The 14,261-nt window shown below is 41.6% G+C and overlaps 1 protein-coding gene and 1 long non-coding RNA gene across 7 annotated transcripts in view; one reads left to right on the top strand and one right to left on the bottom strand.

The window, feature by feature from the left end:
* Nucleotides 1-674, bottom strand: part of LOC308475980 — a 1,233,414-nt gene extending 1,232,740 nt beyond the window's left edge. Inside the window, exon 1 of the long non-coding RNA XR_013985606.1 lies at nucleotides 451-674. This is a non-coding gene — a long non-coding RNA (uncharacterized lncRNA). The remainder of the gene's footprint in view (nucleotides 1-450) is intronic.
* Nucleotides 1-14,261, top strand: part of FARP1 (FERM, ARH/RhoGEF and pleckstrin domain protein 1) — a 188,656-nt gene that overhangs the window by 151,757 nt on the left and 22,638 nt on the right. For all 6 annotated transcript variants that reach the window (XM_081002981.1, XM_081002980.1, XM_081002979.1 and 3 more), the window contains exons 15-16: nucleotides 714-803; nucleotides 1,849-1,982. In XM_081002981.1, the coding sequence (XP_080859107.1) occupies nucleotides 714-803; nucleotides 1,849-1,982 (224 nt within the window). The remainder of the gene's footprint in view (nucleotides 1-713; nucleotides 804-1,848; nucleotides 1,983-14,261) is intronic.

Raw genomic sequence — 14,261 nt, 5'->3', positions numbered from 1 at the left:
AAAGTTCTCCTCAAATCTTTAGTTAACATTTCATATTTCTCCAACATTTCTCCAGTGAAAATAGGGACATCCTAGGGAAAAGTGGGACATTCAGAGATCAAATAAGAAACCGGGATGGCTTCTCTAAATCAGGGATGTCCTTGGAAAATAGGGACACTTGGGGGTTCTGCAGCCGCTGGTTCCAGTTGTTTAAACTTGTTAACGTTTTTGTGGTGTACTATGATTTACTGTATATTTTGTTGTACAGCACCTTGATTTTTTGTATGAGAGAGCAGTCTAAAACCATTTTTAATAAATACATAGCAGCTAAAAAAGTTTCATATTTCTGAAAATATACAGTGATACCTCAGGTTAAGAACTTAATTCGTTCTGGTGGTCTGTTCTTAACCTGAAACTGTTCTTAACTTGAAGCACCACTTTAGCTAATGGGGCCTCCTGCTGCCGCTGCACCGCTGCTGCACGATTTCTGTTCTCATCCTGAAGCAAAGTTCTTAACCAGAGGTAATATTTCTGGGTTAGTGGAGTCTGTAACCTGAAGTGTATGTAACCCGAGGTACCACTGTATCACATTGGGCAAGGTTTTTCCAAAATTCTCTGAATTATAATTCTCTAAATTATAGTGGACCCACTCCTTCCGTATTATTTTTCTTCGATTTGTGAACTTACTCTTTGGGTAAAGACCAAAACCTCTGTTTCTTTCTTTCTGTTTTCAGAGGTTTCCAACTGACAAAGCATACTTCATTGCTAAAGAAGTTTCCACCACAGAACGAACTTACCTGAAAGACCTTGAAGTTATCACGTCGGTATGTCTGCTTTTGCATTACGCACACAACCATGAGCTTTTCTCGACAAAACTTAACTTAAGGGATTCTAGGCAGCTGTGCCTTCCCTCCCTTGCAACCCTCTTCTTGTGGTAGGGGGGGAAATACCAAAAATTAATTGATGTATTTTGCTCAATACCTTCTCCCTACCGGATAGGGAATATGTGAGGCAATGGCCGGCTCCTGATCTCCCCCACTTTGAGTGGCCTCTCCTCATCAAGTCACTTTTCTCATCCAATGAGTGACCAAGAATTTCTATGCAACAAGCCAATCAGAAGTGAAATTTTACAATCCTTTAACACAGTAAAAAGAACCCAGCTTTTCTTGGCCACCAACATATACATGCTATTTTAAACTTAACCCCTTCATATAACGCCGCCACCCCCAACACAGCAAACTCTTAAACATTTTATACATTCTCAATAAAACACATTCTAGAAGCTAATTTACTTTGTTTATAAGGCGTGCTGTGTCTATTTCTCTGTTATATATAGCACCCTTTGGCTGAGCCAAGATGCAAATTTGTGATCTGATATTGCTGGGGAGGGGACGCGGGTGGTGCTGTGGGTTAAACCACAGAGCCTAGGGCTTGCCGATCAGAAGGTTGGCAGTTCAAATCCCTGTGACGGGGTGAGCTCCCGTTGCTCGGTCCCTGCTCCTGCCAACCTAGCAGTTCGAAAGCACGTCAAAGTGCAAGTAGATAAATAGGTACCACTCCGGCGGGAAGGTAAATGGCATTTCCGTGCGCTGCTCTGGTTCACCAGAAGCGGCTTAGTCATGCTGGCTACATGACCCGGAAGCTGTACGCCGGCTCACTCAGCCAATAAAGCGAGATGAGCGCCGCAACCCCAGAGTCGGTCACAACTGGACCTAATGGTCAGGGGTCCCTTTACCTTTACCTTTATTGCTGGGGAGAGTCATTCACCAAGCAGAACCTATGCTCTTTTAGCCCCATGGAAAGGCTATGCTACTCAACAGACTTGGCCCCAAAGGTGACCTGCCTTATTGCTTTTCTTGGTCTTTGTAGTGGTTCCAGAGCACAGTTAGCAAGGAAGACTGCATGCCAGAAGCACTGAAGAATCTCATCTTTTCCAACTTTGAACCTTTGCACAAATTCCACACCAACTTTTTAAAGGAAATAGAGCAGCGGCTTGCCCTGTGGTAAGCAGTTTTGTTTGTTTTTTTATTAACGTTCCTTTTCCGTGCTAAATAGGTTCATGTTCTGTTATGCCTTCCTTCACGTCAGAATGGGTTGGCTGTCAGTTCCAGCAAGAAGAGTGTTACAAATCTTCGGGTGCACCTAGACGTGATGCAGGAGATCCTTGATTGCATAAAAAGATTAATAAAGGGGGAGGGGCACTGACTGGATTTATACCAAAGCAGTGGCATCTAACCCTTTTGTCCTGTTCTGTTTTACAGTTCCAAATTCCCTCACACTTTAAATGTACAAATATATGAATCGGAAGGTTTTCCTCCACATGGCAAAAAGCAAACCAGATCATAGGGTGGAGAATCAATCTTTGAGTGAGAATACAGCATGTGTAAGAAAGGATTAAGCTCTGCACTGTCAGGATCATTGTCCCAATCTGATCTCCTCCAACCCAAAGCTGCTATTAATTTTCTTATTCCCTGTAGGAGATCTTTATCAGATATCCTGCACTGCTTCTGTTTGTACCTTTAGATGTTGTATTCTAACCTATTCAGTTAAAAGAACTTATCCACTTGTTTGCCTAAATATACCCTTTTCTCATTCATCTTTTGTAAGTTTGCTTTGCCTGTGGAATGGAATAGGGGCATAAAAGGTTATGATCTGATTCTGCTGAATTGGGTCTCCTTGCCCAAATGCTGTGCTCAGCTTCTCGAATATCTTGCTGTAACTGACACCCCGTTATAGTTTCAGTTCACCAGATGCTTCTACCTCTGTCCATCTCTTACTTCCGCCCCCCCCCCCCCGGCCTGATCTACCAGTTCATCAGAATGAAATGTAGACTGCTGGGAGGCCATATTTTTAGTGCTCCCCTGTTCTTAAAATATTCTGGGGTTCCAAGCCCTTTGAAAATCTGGATTGGGGGAGAATATCGGGGATATGTGAGTTAATGTCATGTGAATGGTTTGGTGTAGGACAGCTGTAGAAAAGCCTTTGTTTTCCCTCCATCTTTTAACACACCCACCCCAGTTGTGATACAGGTATATTACAAAGCTGGATCGCCTTGATTTGTTCAAGATTTGTCTTTCTATCTGGTACAGATGCATGGTAGCAAAACTTAATGTTATGTTTTATTTTCTCTCTCTTGTGTGATGTTTTCCAGGAGTAAAATAATGAGATCCAAGCATTAGAAGATTGTAGTGCTAAAGCTTTTGTCTCACTGAAATTAGTAGAACCACCTAGAACAAGCTGCAAAGCTTTATAAAATAATAACATAGAACATCAATCATGGCTGAAAACATTCATTTGTTTGATAAATCAGTAAAACTGGTTCATCTAGATCATAAAATGTGGGCTGCTGAGTTCAAAGCCCCTTAAATGATTTCCACAACTGATTTTGTTGAACCTGTACATCTCTTAATTCAGTCAAATTTATTTTACAAATATATGATAGTGACCTGCATGCCAAAACTGTTACCTACATTGCGTAAAGGTAAAGGGACGTCTGACCATTAGGTCCAGTCGTGACCGACTCTGGGGTTGCGGCACTCATCTCGCTTTATTGGCCAAGGGAGACGGTGTACAGCTTCCGGGTCATGTGGCCAGCACGACTAAGCCGCTTCTGGCAAACCAGAGCAGCACACAGAAATGCCGTTTACCTTCCCGCCGGAGCAGTTCCTATTTATGTACTTGCACTTTGAGGTGCTTTCGAACTGCTAGGTTGGCAGGAGCAGGGACCGAGCAACGGGAGCTCACCCCGTCGCGGGGATTCGAACCGCGACCTTCTGATCGGCAAGTCCTAGGCTCTGTGGTTTAGCCCACAGCGCCACCCGCGTCCCTCATTGCATAGTAGCCTTTAAAAGGTACAGTTATTTTAATTACTTGTTTATTGTATTGGATGAAAGCAAGACAGTTAATCAGCCAGCGGGGCAGAGGGACACACCTGTTAGCTTTAGGAGAAATAAAATAACACTTAGTCAGAGAGACATGCCACTTGAAAGAAATGTTCATCAAAGGAGACGTTTCTTTGCTGGCAGAAATCTAATCAATGATCTGAGCATGTTCAGAATTCTATCATTCTTCGTAACCTTTATTCTTTTGCCTCTGGTATCGCTGTGCAATAGGAGAAGCTGGTTGACCTCATTTCGGAAGTGAATTGTAATATGAGGGAACTGTAATCGTGCAATCAGACCTGACGAGCGCTAATCAATTTAATTTTGCTTTAATCAGTCACTCGAAACAAAAGCAAAACAAAGGATTGGAGAAGTCTAGTATTTATGGAAGCAAAACATTAGGATGCCAAACACAAGTGTTTAAGTCTGTAGATGTTCTCCTTGGGGAATATTTCTCCTAAACATTCCTCCTCCAGAACAATGCTGTAAAGGATACTTCCCCTTGTTTCTGAATTAATGCTTTTGCAGCACCACAGAAAGCTAAGCACCAAACAAAGGGTTTGCTCTCTCCTCTATCATGAATTCTGTTGAGAATGTGTTTAGATTATGTCTCAACTCCCATCCCCATTGTACCCGAGGGAAGATCAGATGTGACCCTGCCTTCCTTAGTCCCCTCACAGCAAGTAGGTGAGCAACCAAATCAGTTGTTTGCTTATTGGATGTTGTGACAGAAAGGGAACTGTATTCAGAACAAGGTCCGCAGCTCAAGAATTGTATGTGTGGTACTCATAGGATCTCCCAGGATCATATATTTCAACTTGCATCATTGCAGTAGGATTCAAGCTTTCCAGATTTAAAATGCATCTCTTTGCTGATCTCCAAAATTTGCCTGCATTCTTGTCTGTGCCCCGTCAGATGGGTGGGGTAATAGTAATAATCATCATCATCATCATCTCCAAAGTGACATAAGCAAGTAAAGCTCTTTTTTTTTTTTTTTATGTCATAGTCTACTTTGTCAGTAGACAAAAAAATGCTGTCAACTTTACTCAGTCAAGCCCCTTTGCAAGTTAGACAGCTTTTTGCAAATATCCAGTGACATAAAATGGCAGGTAAGGCGATGAATTTTACTTCAACAACCTCGGCAAAATATTTATTCAATATATTACTGAAAGAAAATTATTTTACAGAGAAGACACCTAATGCCTCACACGCCATTTCTATAGCAAAGGTGTCCATTTTCTGCAAAAAAATAAATAAATTGATTTCATAACAGGAGTAGGCTAAACTTAATAAAATTTATGAATGTGTGCCTGATTGTGTTGGTTGTACTAATGTGTAATTTCATTTAGAGGTGGATTGTTTATCAGTGAGTTAGCTCTCATAATCCACAAAGGATTTCCCAAGTATTAGGAAAGGAGAGCTGCTGATAGATGAGGGTTTGCGATTTAGATTAGCCGTAGCCATATGTCTTACACTGCAGCGATATAAAGGAGGACCCTGTAGTTATCATACTTCTCTGGGGCTGATTCCGCTGAGACCTGGTTGGATTCCATTGCAAGAATGTGGAGTACAGTTTGGTCTATTCAGCAGTCCCAGACAGCAACCCTCGATAGATCCCACCAACTTCTGCAGTCTTTAGTACGGTGTAATAAATACCTATCCAGAAATGATATTTTGCTGTTACATAGTCTCAAGTGAAAATTCAAAACTAGGGCAATGGCGGGTAGATAAAAACTGTCTCCGAAGCAAGGTTTTTTGACGTGTTCGTTTGACAGATGTGATCCATTTGCCAGGCATCTATTTGTAAACCTTCCAAAAGCACAACGTACAGCATGGTGTCACAGCTTTGCTGAAAGGCCCACAAAGTAACAAAAGCTATATTTAAACCTCCCACCATAGCTGTCAAGTACCCCCAAGCATAGTTTGAAATTGTGTTCCATTTAAACGTTGTCTTCCTTGGAGATTGTCGGGGTCTGACGATGAAAAGCAAGGCAAGCTGCTTAGCAGACCACTTTTCCATAATTTCCCATTTCCCCTCTAGAATATGTAGCCAGGTGACTTCTTACCTGTCAGTACCACCTTGTATGAAAAGTGTGCAGCCTAGAATGTTGTCATTTACAGTATGCAGGGATAGGATTATGTAGAAGGTGCCCCACTAGGTTAGGCACATGAGCTTGTGTGGAAAGAGTATTCTGGAGGTAGAATTTCAGGAAACCATGGCGCTAACTATCCACTGCTTTATGACCAGACCCTGAACCCAATGAAGCACAGAAAGCACTTGCATTAATTTTTTCCTTCTAAAACCATTACTCTGTCTTCTATCCCTTCTGTCTCAGGCAAAGATGATGATGGTGATGATGATGATGATGATTTATTTATATCCCGCCCATCTGGCAGGGTTTCCCCAGCCACTCTGGGCAGCCTCCAACAGAATATTAAAATACAGTTATCTATTAAACATTAAAAGCTTCCCTAAACAGGGCTGCCTTCAGATGTCTTCTAAAGTCTGGTAGTTGTTTTCCTCTTTGACATCTGGTGGGAGGGCGTTCCACAGGGCGGGTGCCACTACCAAGAAGGCCCTCTGTCTGGTTCCCTGTAACTTGGCTTCTCGCAGCGAGGGAACCGCCAGAAGGCCCTCTGAGCTGGACCTCAGTGAACGATGGGGGTGGAGATGCTCCTTCAGGTATACTGGGCCGAGGCCGTTTAGGGCTTTAAAGGTCAGCACCAATACTTTGAATTGTGCTCGGAAACGTACTATTACCCATGAGATTCTTTGAACATGGCGGGTTGTAGCCAACATTGCACAAGCAGAAGGTAGCTCGTGCAACCAGTAGTCCAACGCTTCTGCAACTCTCAATACCCTCTCCTAGAAAACTTATTCGGATGACCAAGGCAGCAGCAGATGGGTAGAGCCTACTGAACATTCTGAACTATCTTTTTGGGGGCAGAAATCACCTGAAATAAGGAATCATGTGACAATAGTACAAGATTCCTCTGCCTGATTTTAGGCACACAGACCCCCAAATTTCCACACCATATGCCACATCCCAGAATGTTCTGTAGCCCCCTCCCAGATGGTCCAATGTTCAGAGGGTTGGAGGATATCAGTAGTATGGGAAAGGAAAGAGAGGCTGCTCAAATTGTTTCCTGCATGTGCAACACTGGCTGGAACCCAGAGATTGGATTTGGAGATTGGAGTTTGATGCGAAGGATAAAACATTATTCCTGAGTTATGCACACTTTTTCTTTGGCGGCACCTACAGGTTGCAGCTCCAGGTTTACAGATTCCTCCTCTTCTACTGTTGGTATTAAGCCTCACCAATCTGATGGCCAAATCATCTCATCAATTTCTTAAATCCCTCTAGATCTTTAATGTAGACAATATATTTAAACCTCTGAGCAGGAGATCGATTACGAGAAGGGATTCAGCTCTAAGGTCAAAGAAGCCCTTTTTAAAAAGGGAGGTGGAATGGTGCCAGAAGGAGCTAATGGTTTTTATAAGATTATTCCCCACTGTGTGATTCTAGCTAATCCTGATTTATTAAAAACAGAGGCAATAAGAGGCAGATCTGGTGACTTAGCAGAATCGGCTAACCGTTTAAGGAACCTTTTCCCTACCTATTGTGAGTAATTTGGAAATGTTTTTCTTTCGCTATTCCATCCCTGTTAAACCTTCCCCTCCCCCATTGTGCCCTTGAGCAGATAGACAGATTAATAAATATCTCAGATGGTAGCCTTACTCTCCCAATTGACCACTGATCTTTAATGAATTATTCCCTTTATTGGCATCTGTAATTTTCTTCATCAATAGTCAAAGAAGAAAAAACTGAAATGAAATGTACTCTAATGTACTCCTTAATCATTGGCATAGTACATATCTAGAAAACCTGGAGTTTAGTAGCGTTACTCAGGAGAGTAAATTCTATTTGGTGGCGATCAAACAGAAACGAAATCAGTTTTCCTTTACAATGCCTTTACACATTGCTTGCTGGGCATAAGCCAAATGTGATAAGTAGTATTGAGCTGAATAGCAGAAATAATAAGAGTTTGCACCCCTTTTTTATATTTTGTAAAAGGGGATAAAAATGAAACGCTTTCTACTAAGCTTTTTTGAAACAAAAACAATTAGCTGAGACCAAGAGGCTTGTTTCTTTATTTAATGCCACTTTTTTTCTGCCACAAAATAGATAAGTTGTAAAGATTTGAACTGCTATGTTTTCTTTGTCTAATGCTTCAGTTTACAAATAGTCTTGCAGAAATATAAGTGTATTATACTGAGCATACTCAGCTATATGGCATATTAACCTAAGATTTCACCAGTCGTCTGCCTGACAACTTGAGTGAATATGCCTTGGAAATAATGTAGTTGGCAGAGCTGGAGCTTGTAGTAGGACTTGTCTGGGAGTTTCCTGACCCTCTTGCGCGGATTTTAGGGAGTAGACCAGTGGAAGCGCTGGTACTGCTCCCTAGCACACTGGGTTAGTTGAATCCAGGCCTTAGTCACTCTCATTTTCACAATGATAACCCATTCATTTGCTTCCACTTTTAGAGGTTTATTCTCTACCTGTAATGGCAACAGTGGTTGTCTGTCTTGAGCAGGTATTCCGTGTAGTGTTGTGTCTGTGGTGGGGAAAATTAACCTCTTGCACCAGACATATTTTTTCCTCCAGCCCTATATTTGTGCAAAGTGAGTTAAACCCTTCCTTAGAATGAGTTGATTTGTAGGGTTGCCTGTGCCCAAAAAGGATAGGGGTAGTCACCCTATGAATATATTTTCCAAATCAGTGGAGCCAAATCGATACTAAGGCTTTCTTCTGTTAGGAATATTTCTTCTTTCTTTCAGATTTAATTAGCCAGAAGCACAAGTTAGGAATTGTTTCTGCAGCAGGGCACCCTGCCCGTTCTATAGTAGTGGGGATGCAGAAAGCATAATTTGCTAAGACTTGGCATTTTTAAGGAATGTTCAAAGGAGGCCTCAGACAGGCATTTCGGCTCATGGACATAGAATTGTTTGAGATGGTGAATGATTTCAATATGGGCTTAAACCTGTTTGTAAGAAAGAACAATATGATCTAATCCTGGAAGCCATAGTCTTGTTTCATATGCACCCTTTTTCTGTTTTTTATCTAACGTCACACTTCTTTTGTTGTGCATTCAAATATCCGTTACTTTCGTTGTGCATTCCTAGGTAATAGAAACTCTTTAGTCTTTCTATAATACCAAGTAAGTAGGCCACTGGGAAACCTCTCTGGAGACAGCGCTTGCAAACTGTTGTTTATTGTGTTCTGGCAAGCTGTACTAGTCCAGGGGAATGTGTTAACCCCAAACTCATAACAATTTATAGGTCTGTCTTGGGAGGTTTTGACTGAAAGCAAGGTCAGTAACAAACTGCAGTTTTGTTTCTCTGGCCTGTGATTTAAATTTTATGTTTCGCATGAGGAAATCCTCTGCGTTAAGATTTACCCTAGATTATTTTTTATTTTTTTGCACAGCGAGTTCTTTATTCTAATGTAATAGTTTTCCCAGGCAGGCTAAAACACCGCAGGGGGGTTTACTAGTTTTTATCCATTGCGCTGAACAATAAGCTGACTGAAAATAATGAGGCAAGTAAAATATGTAGAGTGATTTTTATCTCCTTGCAGTTTCTGCAAATAAGCCTTGCTAGTTGCTTTCAGCATATACAGTATAACCTGTATGTCATATTAGTCTCACCAGCTGTAGAAAGCCAGATTGTTCCTTTCATTTTTACTGTGCATGTCCAAGCAAGTGTGTGTATATAGGGATAGGACATACTTCTGAGTAGTCATACACAGAACAGAACTAGTAAAATTGAATTTGCACATAAGAAATCCCACTTTTGGCATGAATGAATTTTTTAAAAAGGAGGTCATGAATACATTTCCTCCTAGCATTCTGTCCCTCTTTAAAAAGGCTGTTTGTGATTGATTTCTAAGGCCATGGCTCATTACTTAACCTAGGCTGGATGTGGTCTGTTTCGTCATCATTAGAGTCTGAAATAAGAAGACAAAGCTTGACCTCAAGGGGCTTCTTGTCTTAACATTTTAATATACAAAGACTCGGCTGTGTTCCCCTTAATTCAAAGGCTGCATTAAGGAAGTTCACAGTGGGGGCGGGGAATTCCCCTGTCCCATTGTCCTCTCAGCAGTCACCAGTGCCCCTTTCCACGTTGTTCAGGGATCATAGAATTGTAGAGTTGGAAGGGATCCTGAGGGTCATCTAGTCCAACCCCCTGCAATGCAGGAATCTCAACCAAAGCATCCATGGCAGATGGCCATCCAACCTCTGCTTAAAAAACCATTGGTTCACATCCTAGCCCTCCGGAGTAGGAGACAAGGAGCTTGCTCCATCTTCCATGAGACCTACCTTTAGATATTTGAAGATACCTTATCTCCTCTCGGCTTCCTCTTGTCCAGGCTAAACTCCCTCACAAGGCTTGGTTTCCAGACTCTTGATCATTTTGATCACCCTTCTCTGCCCACATTCCAGCTTGTCAATAACCTTTTTAAATTGTGGTGCCCAGAACTGGACGCTGGATTCCAGGTGTGGTCTGACCAAGGCAGAATAGAGCAGTACTATTACTTCTCTTGATTGGGGCACTATGCTTCTGTTGATACAGCCTAGAAGAACATTAACTCTTCTTTGCTGCTGCATCACACTGATGACTCATGTTAAGCCTGTGGTCTACTAAGACCCCTAGGTCCTTTTCACATGTACTACTTGCAAGCCGGGTGTCCCCCATCTTATACCTGTGCAGCTGATTCTTCCTGCCACAGTGTTACATGCCAATGTGGTGTTGTTCATCTGAGGTTGTATTCACCTAATTTTAAAGACCTGCTAAGGAACAGATTGTTGTTGTTATGTCCTCATACGTTAAACCATAGAAATCAAAGAAAATGTACTTCCTTTCCCCCCATGACTGTATATAGTAAGCAAATAAATAATAAACTCAGTTGGACTTGTGTATGAGTAGACATGTGCAAGACTGTGATGCAAGTTAACTTCTTTTGGAGTTAACTATACTCACCAAAAGCATCAGTAACCTGGAATAAGCATTTCTCACTTTAACTATCAGGTACACTTTGTGCTCTCGTTTCAGAGCATGTTAAAGTCATAATACGGGGGTACTTAGAACGCTTTTACCTGGGTGCTGGATACCACGTTATCTCAGTAATCCTTAGTAAAGGTAAAGGGACCCCTGACCATTAGTTCCAGTCGTGGCTGACTCTGAGGTTGCGGCGCTCATCTCGCTTTATTGGCCGAGGGAGCCGGCGTACAGCTTCCGGGTCATGTGGCCAGCATGACTAAGCCGCTTCTGGTGAACCAGAGCAGCGCACGGAAACGCCGTTTACCTTCCCGCTGGAGCGGTACCTATTTATCTACTTGCACTTTGAGGTGCTTTCGAACTGCTAGGTTGGCAGGAGCAGGGACAGAGCAACGGGAGCTCACCCCGTGGCGGAGATTTGAACCACCGACCTTCCGATCGCCAAGTCCTAGGCTCTGTGGTTTAGCCCACAGTGCCACCCGTGTCCCCCCCCCCAAAAAAATCCTGTAAAATAAACTCGGAAGAGTGGTCTTGAAGGCATCAAAGCTAAAATGTCTGGCTCTTGGTGCCAATTGAATGAGAGGCCAGCTGGGCACCATGTGTGCAAGTAACTCTGAGTGCCTTAGAGGAACAGCTGGGTGTCAGCGCAAGAAATAGTAACAGTAAGCTAGTATTCTTTCTGCAGATGCCCAGCCACTATATTTCATCTTGCTTATTGTATCTCAGAGGCCCATTTGATGAAGATTGGTTTTTGAAATCTGAGTTGATTAAAGAAGGTAGTTAAAAGAATCCCTAGGTTGTAAAAACAATTATTGGGTTTTTATCATCTTTGATCCCCTCTGCTTCATCTGTCTTCTTCCTGTGTTTGGAGATCAGTTTTCTTGTAAAGATGGTGCGGATTCCTTATGGCTTCCTATCGACTCTAGCAACAAGTGGTGATCAGATGTTTTGCCTTGGGCTTTACCCTTTTTCTGTTCTGGTCTCCATTTTCATGTCAGGACAAGAGTGATATTCCCTTACCAGGAAAAATGCCATAATTCAGTCATTCTGCATGTTATTTCAGGATTGCCTTCTGTTTTGAGGGGGCTATGTGTAAATCCTCCACATTTTGTTTTTCCTTATTGTAGTTTGGAACGCATGACCCTTTTGAGCCATTGTTTGAACTAATGCAACCTTTGGGTATAGTCTTGCACTCAAGGAGACCAAGGGGCAGAATTACTTCAGCATGTCAGCATCCAACAATTTGTCCTTCCCTCTGACCTCAGCAGGCAGCCTACTTGCACTCAGAGTAAAACTAGGAAATCGATTCAGTCGCAGCAAAGGTATGTAGTGTTAAAATGACCTTTGCTGCAGCTGAATGGTCACATCATCATTATTATATGTACATCTGCTCAGAGCTTTCCCCAAAATCTGAATTCTCCTTATATTCAAAGCTTAATTTCTGGCTAAGCTTTATGTTGATTTCTACAGGACCAGCTTAAGATTTTCTTTTTCCTTAGCAAAAAGAAAAGTCAATACAGGTATTTATTCTTTACTGCTCTCCCAGTGTAATAATATTAGCATTGAATATTGAGATGCCGATAAGTGGAGAGTGGAATTATTGCTGTAAAGCATAGCTTCTAGTATTCACAGGCAAATTGCTATATGTTGCTATATTTCTTATAGCATCATAATTTTTTGTTGGTTTTGGGTCCCGCTTTGGGGCCTTTTATACCACTTTTTGATAAAAATTAAATTTTACCTTCTTTTTTGGGAGGTGCAACACCATTTTATGCTTCTATTTGAGTAGAATATCATTTGGCAGAGTCAGGGATAATGTCCGTGGCAATAATGTTGGTAAAGAAAATAAAGGTGTATTCAACTAAGTATTGCTCATAGTAGACCCACTGGAATTGACAGGCATAATTTATTAATTTCAATGGGTCTGCTCTGTATAAAACTTAGTTGAATGCCACACATCGTTTTAAACATTTTTTTCTCACAAAATATGCTTTTCTAAATATATTTTCTGTCAGAACTGCATTTCATCTAAGAAATACATGCATTTTAATTAATCATAACACTTTTTTGAGCTAAAAACCTACCTCACAGAATTTGGGGAGGTGCTAATTCTGAAGGATAACCGTTTTGTTCAGATCTGCACATTCGTCTGGAAGGTGTGAACTGGATCATTCTTAAAATCCCACTTATGGTGAAACAGAGTATGACAGACTTATGAATGAACATATTCCAAAGTGACATGGATTAGAAAGAGACAGATCCACCCACCCCAAGGTCAGGCTAGCCTCTCCTGGCAATTGTGCACACTTCTGTAGGCAGCTCCACCTCATATGTTTATAAGTGGTCCTGAAGCAAATGCCAAGCTTGTGACATTCATTACATTTTAAAAAAGAAAATCATGCAATATTAATGTCTTTCTTGTAGCACAAACTGGACTTTCAGTGAGAAAATTTGTTTTTAGCTTTGTTCTGTTCTGCATATTGAGGTCTGAGAGCATTTGACGATAAAGCTGGAAGATGCAGCAGTCTGGGGTATAATATAATGATAAAATGTAAGATACAGCAATCTGGCTTCACTGGTCCACTAATATGAAATAGTTTAGCATCTTCTTTTGGAAACTCTTTTTTAAAATTCTTGTTGGGCAGAGATAATTCAGTGGTTGATTCTCTCTGCGATATTTGTTTTTCCTCTTACGCTTCTCAAGCTAGAAAATAATACACAAGAGGCCTGTGTAATAAGGATGCTGAATGCAAATGCATGCTCACCCTGAAGAATTGTCTCAATAGCATTATTCTTTTTATCTTAAAACATTGTGGATTCAGGAGGCTTTGTCTGCTCCACAATCATAAGAACGTTTTTTTGGAAAGTGGCCCTGTTGAAATGAGCAGGAACTAAATCGGGCTGGATCCGGAGAAGTACACAGTTCTTTGCGCCCAAGGGAGCTTAGGGCCCACTGTTTATTGAACAGCAACCTCTCCCCACCCCCAATGCCACATGACAAACAACTTTGCTTCAGCTTTTTCAAATACTGAGTGAATGGAGAGTCTAAATATCTCCAGTGGAGAAGGATCAAATGTATTTTTATTTTTTTTAGTGCCTGAAAGTAAAGGCTTGCACAATATACTGTGATACACAAACTAAAGTCTGCACACTGATCTGGAGCTGTCAGGGTGCATTCCCATCAGTTTCATCTATAGAAGTTCAGACTAACTTCCAAGGTTTGTAGCAGTGCACCTCAAAGTAGAGCCAGGCTTTTAGGAATCCCTGGTGAGGTGGAATCCATAACTTTTTCTAGCTTAGATCCTGCCATACCACTTGCTGCCAACCACCAAACCCCA

This window comes from Podarcis pityusensis (genome assembly GCF_964106645.2).
Source record: "Podarcis pityusensis genome assembly, chromosome: 4".
Classification (NCBI taxonomy): Eukaryota; Metazoa; Chordata; class Lepidosauria; order Squamata; family Lacertidae; genus Podarcis; species Podarcis pityusensis.
Note: the sequence above shows the minus strand (reverse complement) of the source record. Positions and strands in the feature narration are given on the sequence as shown.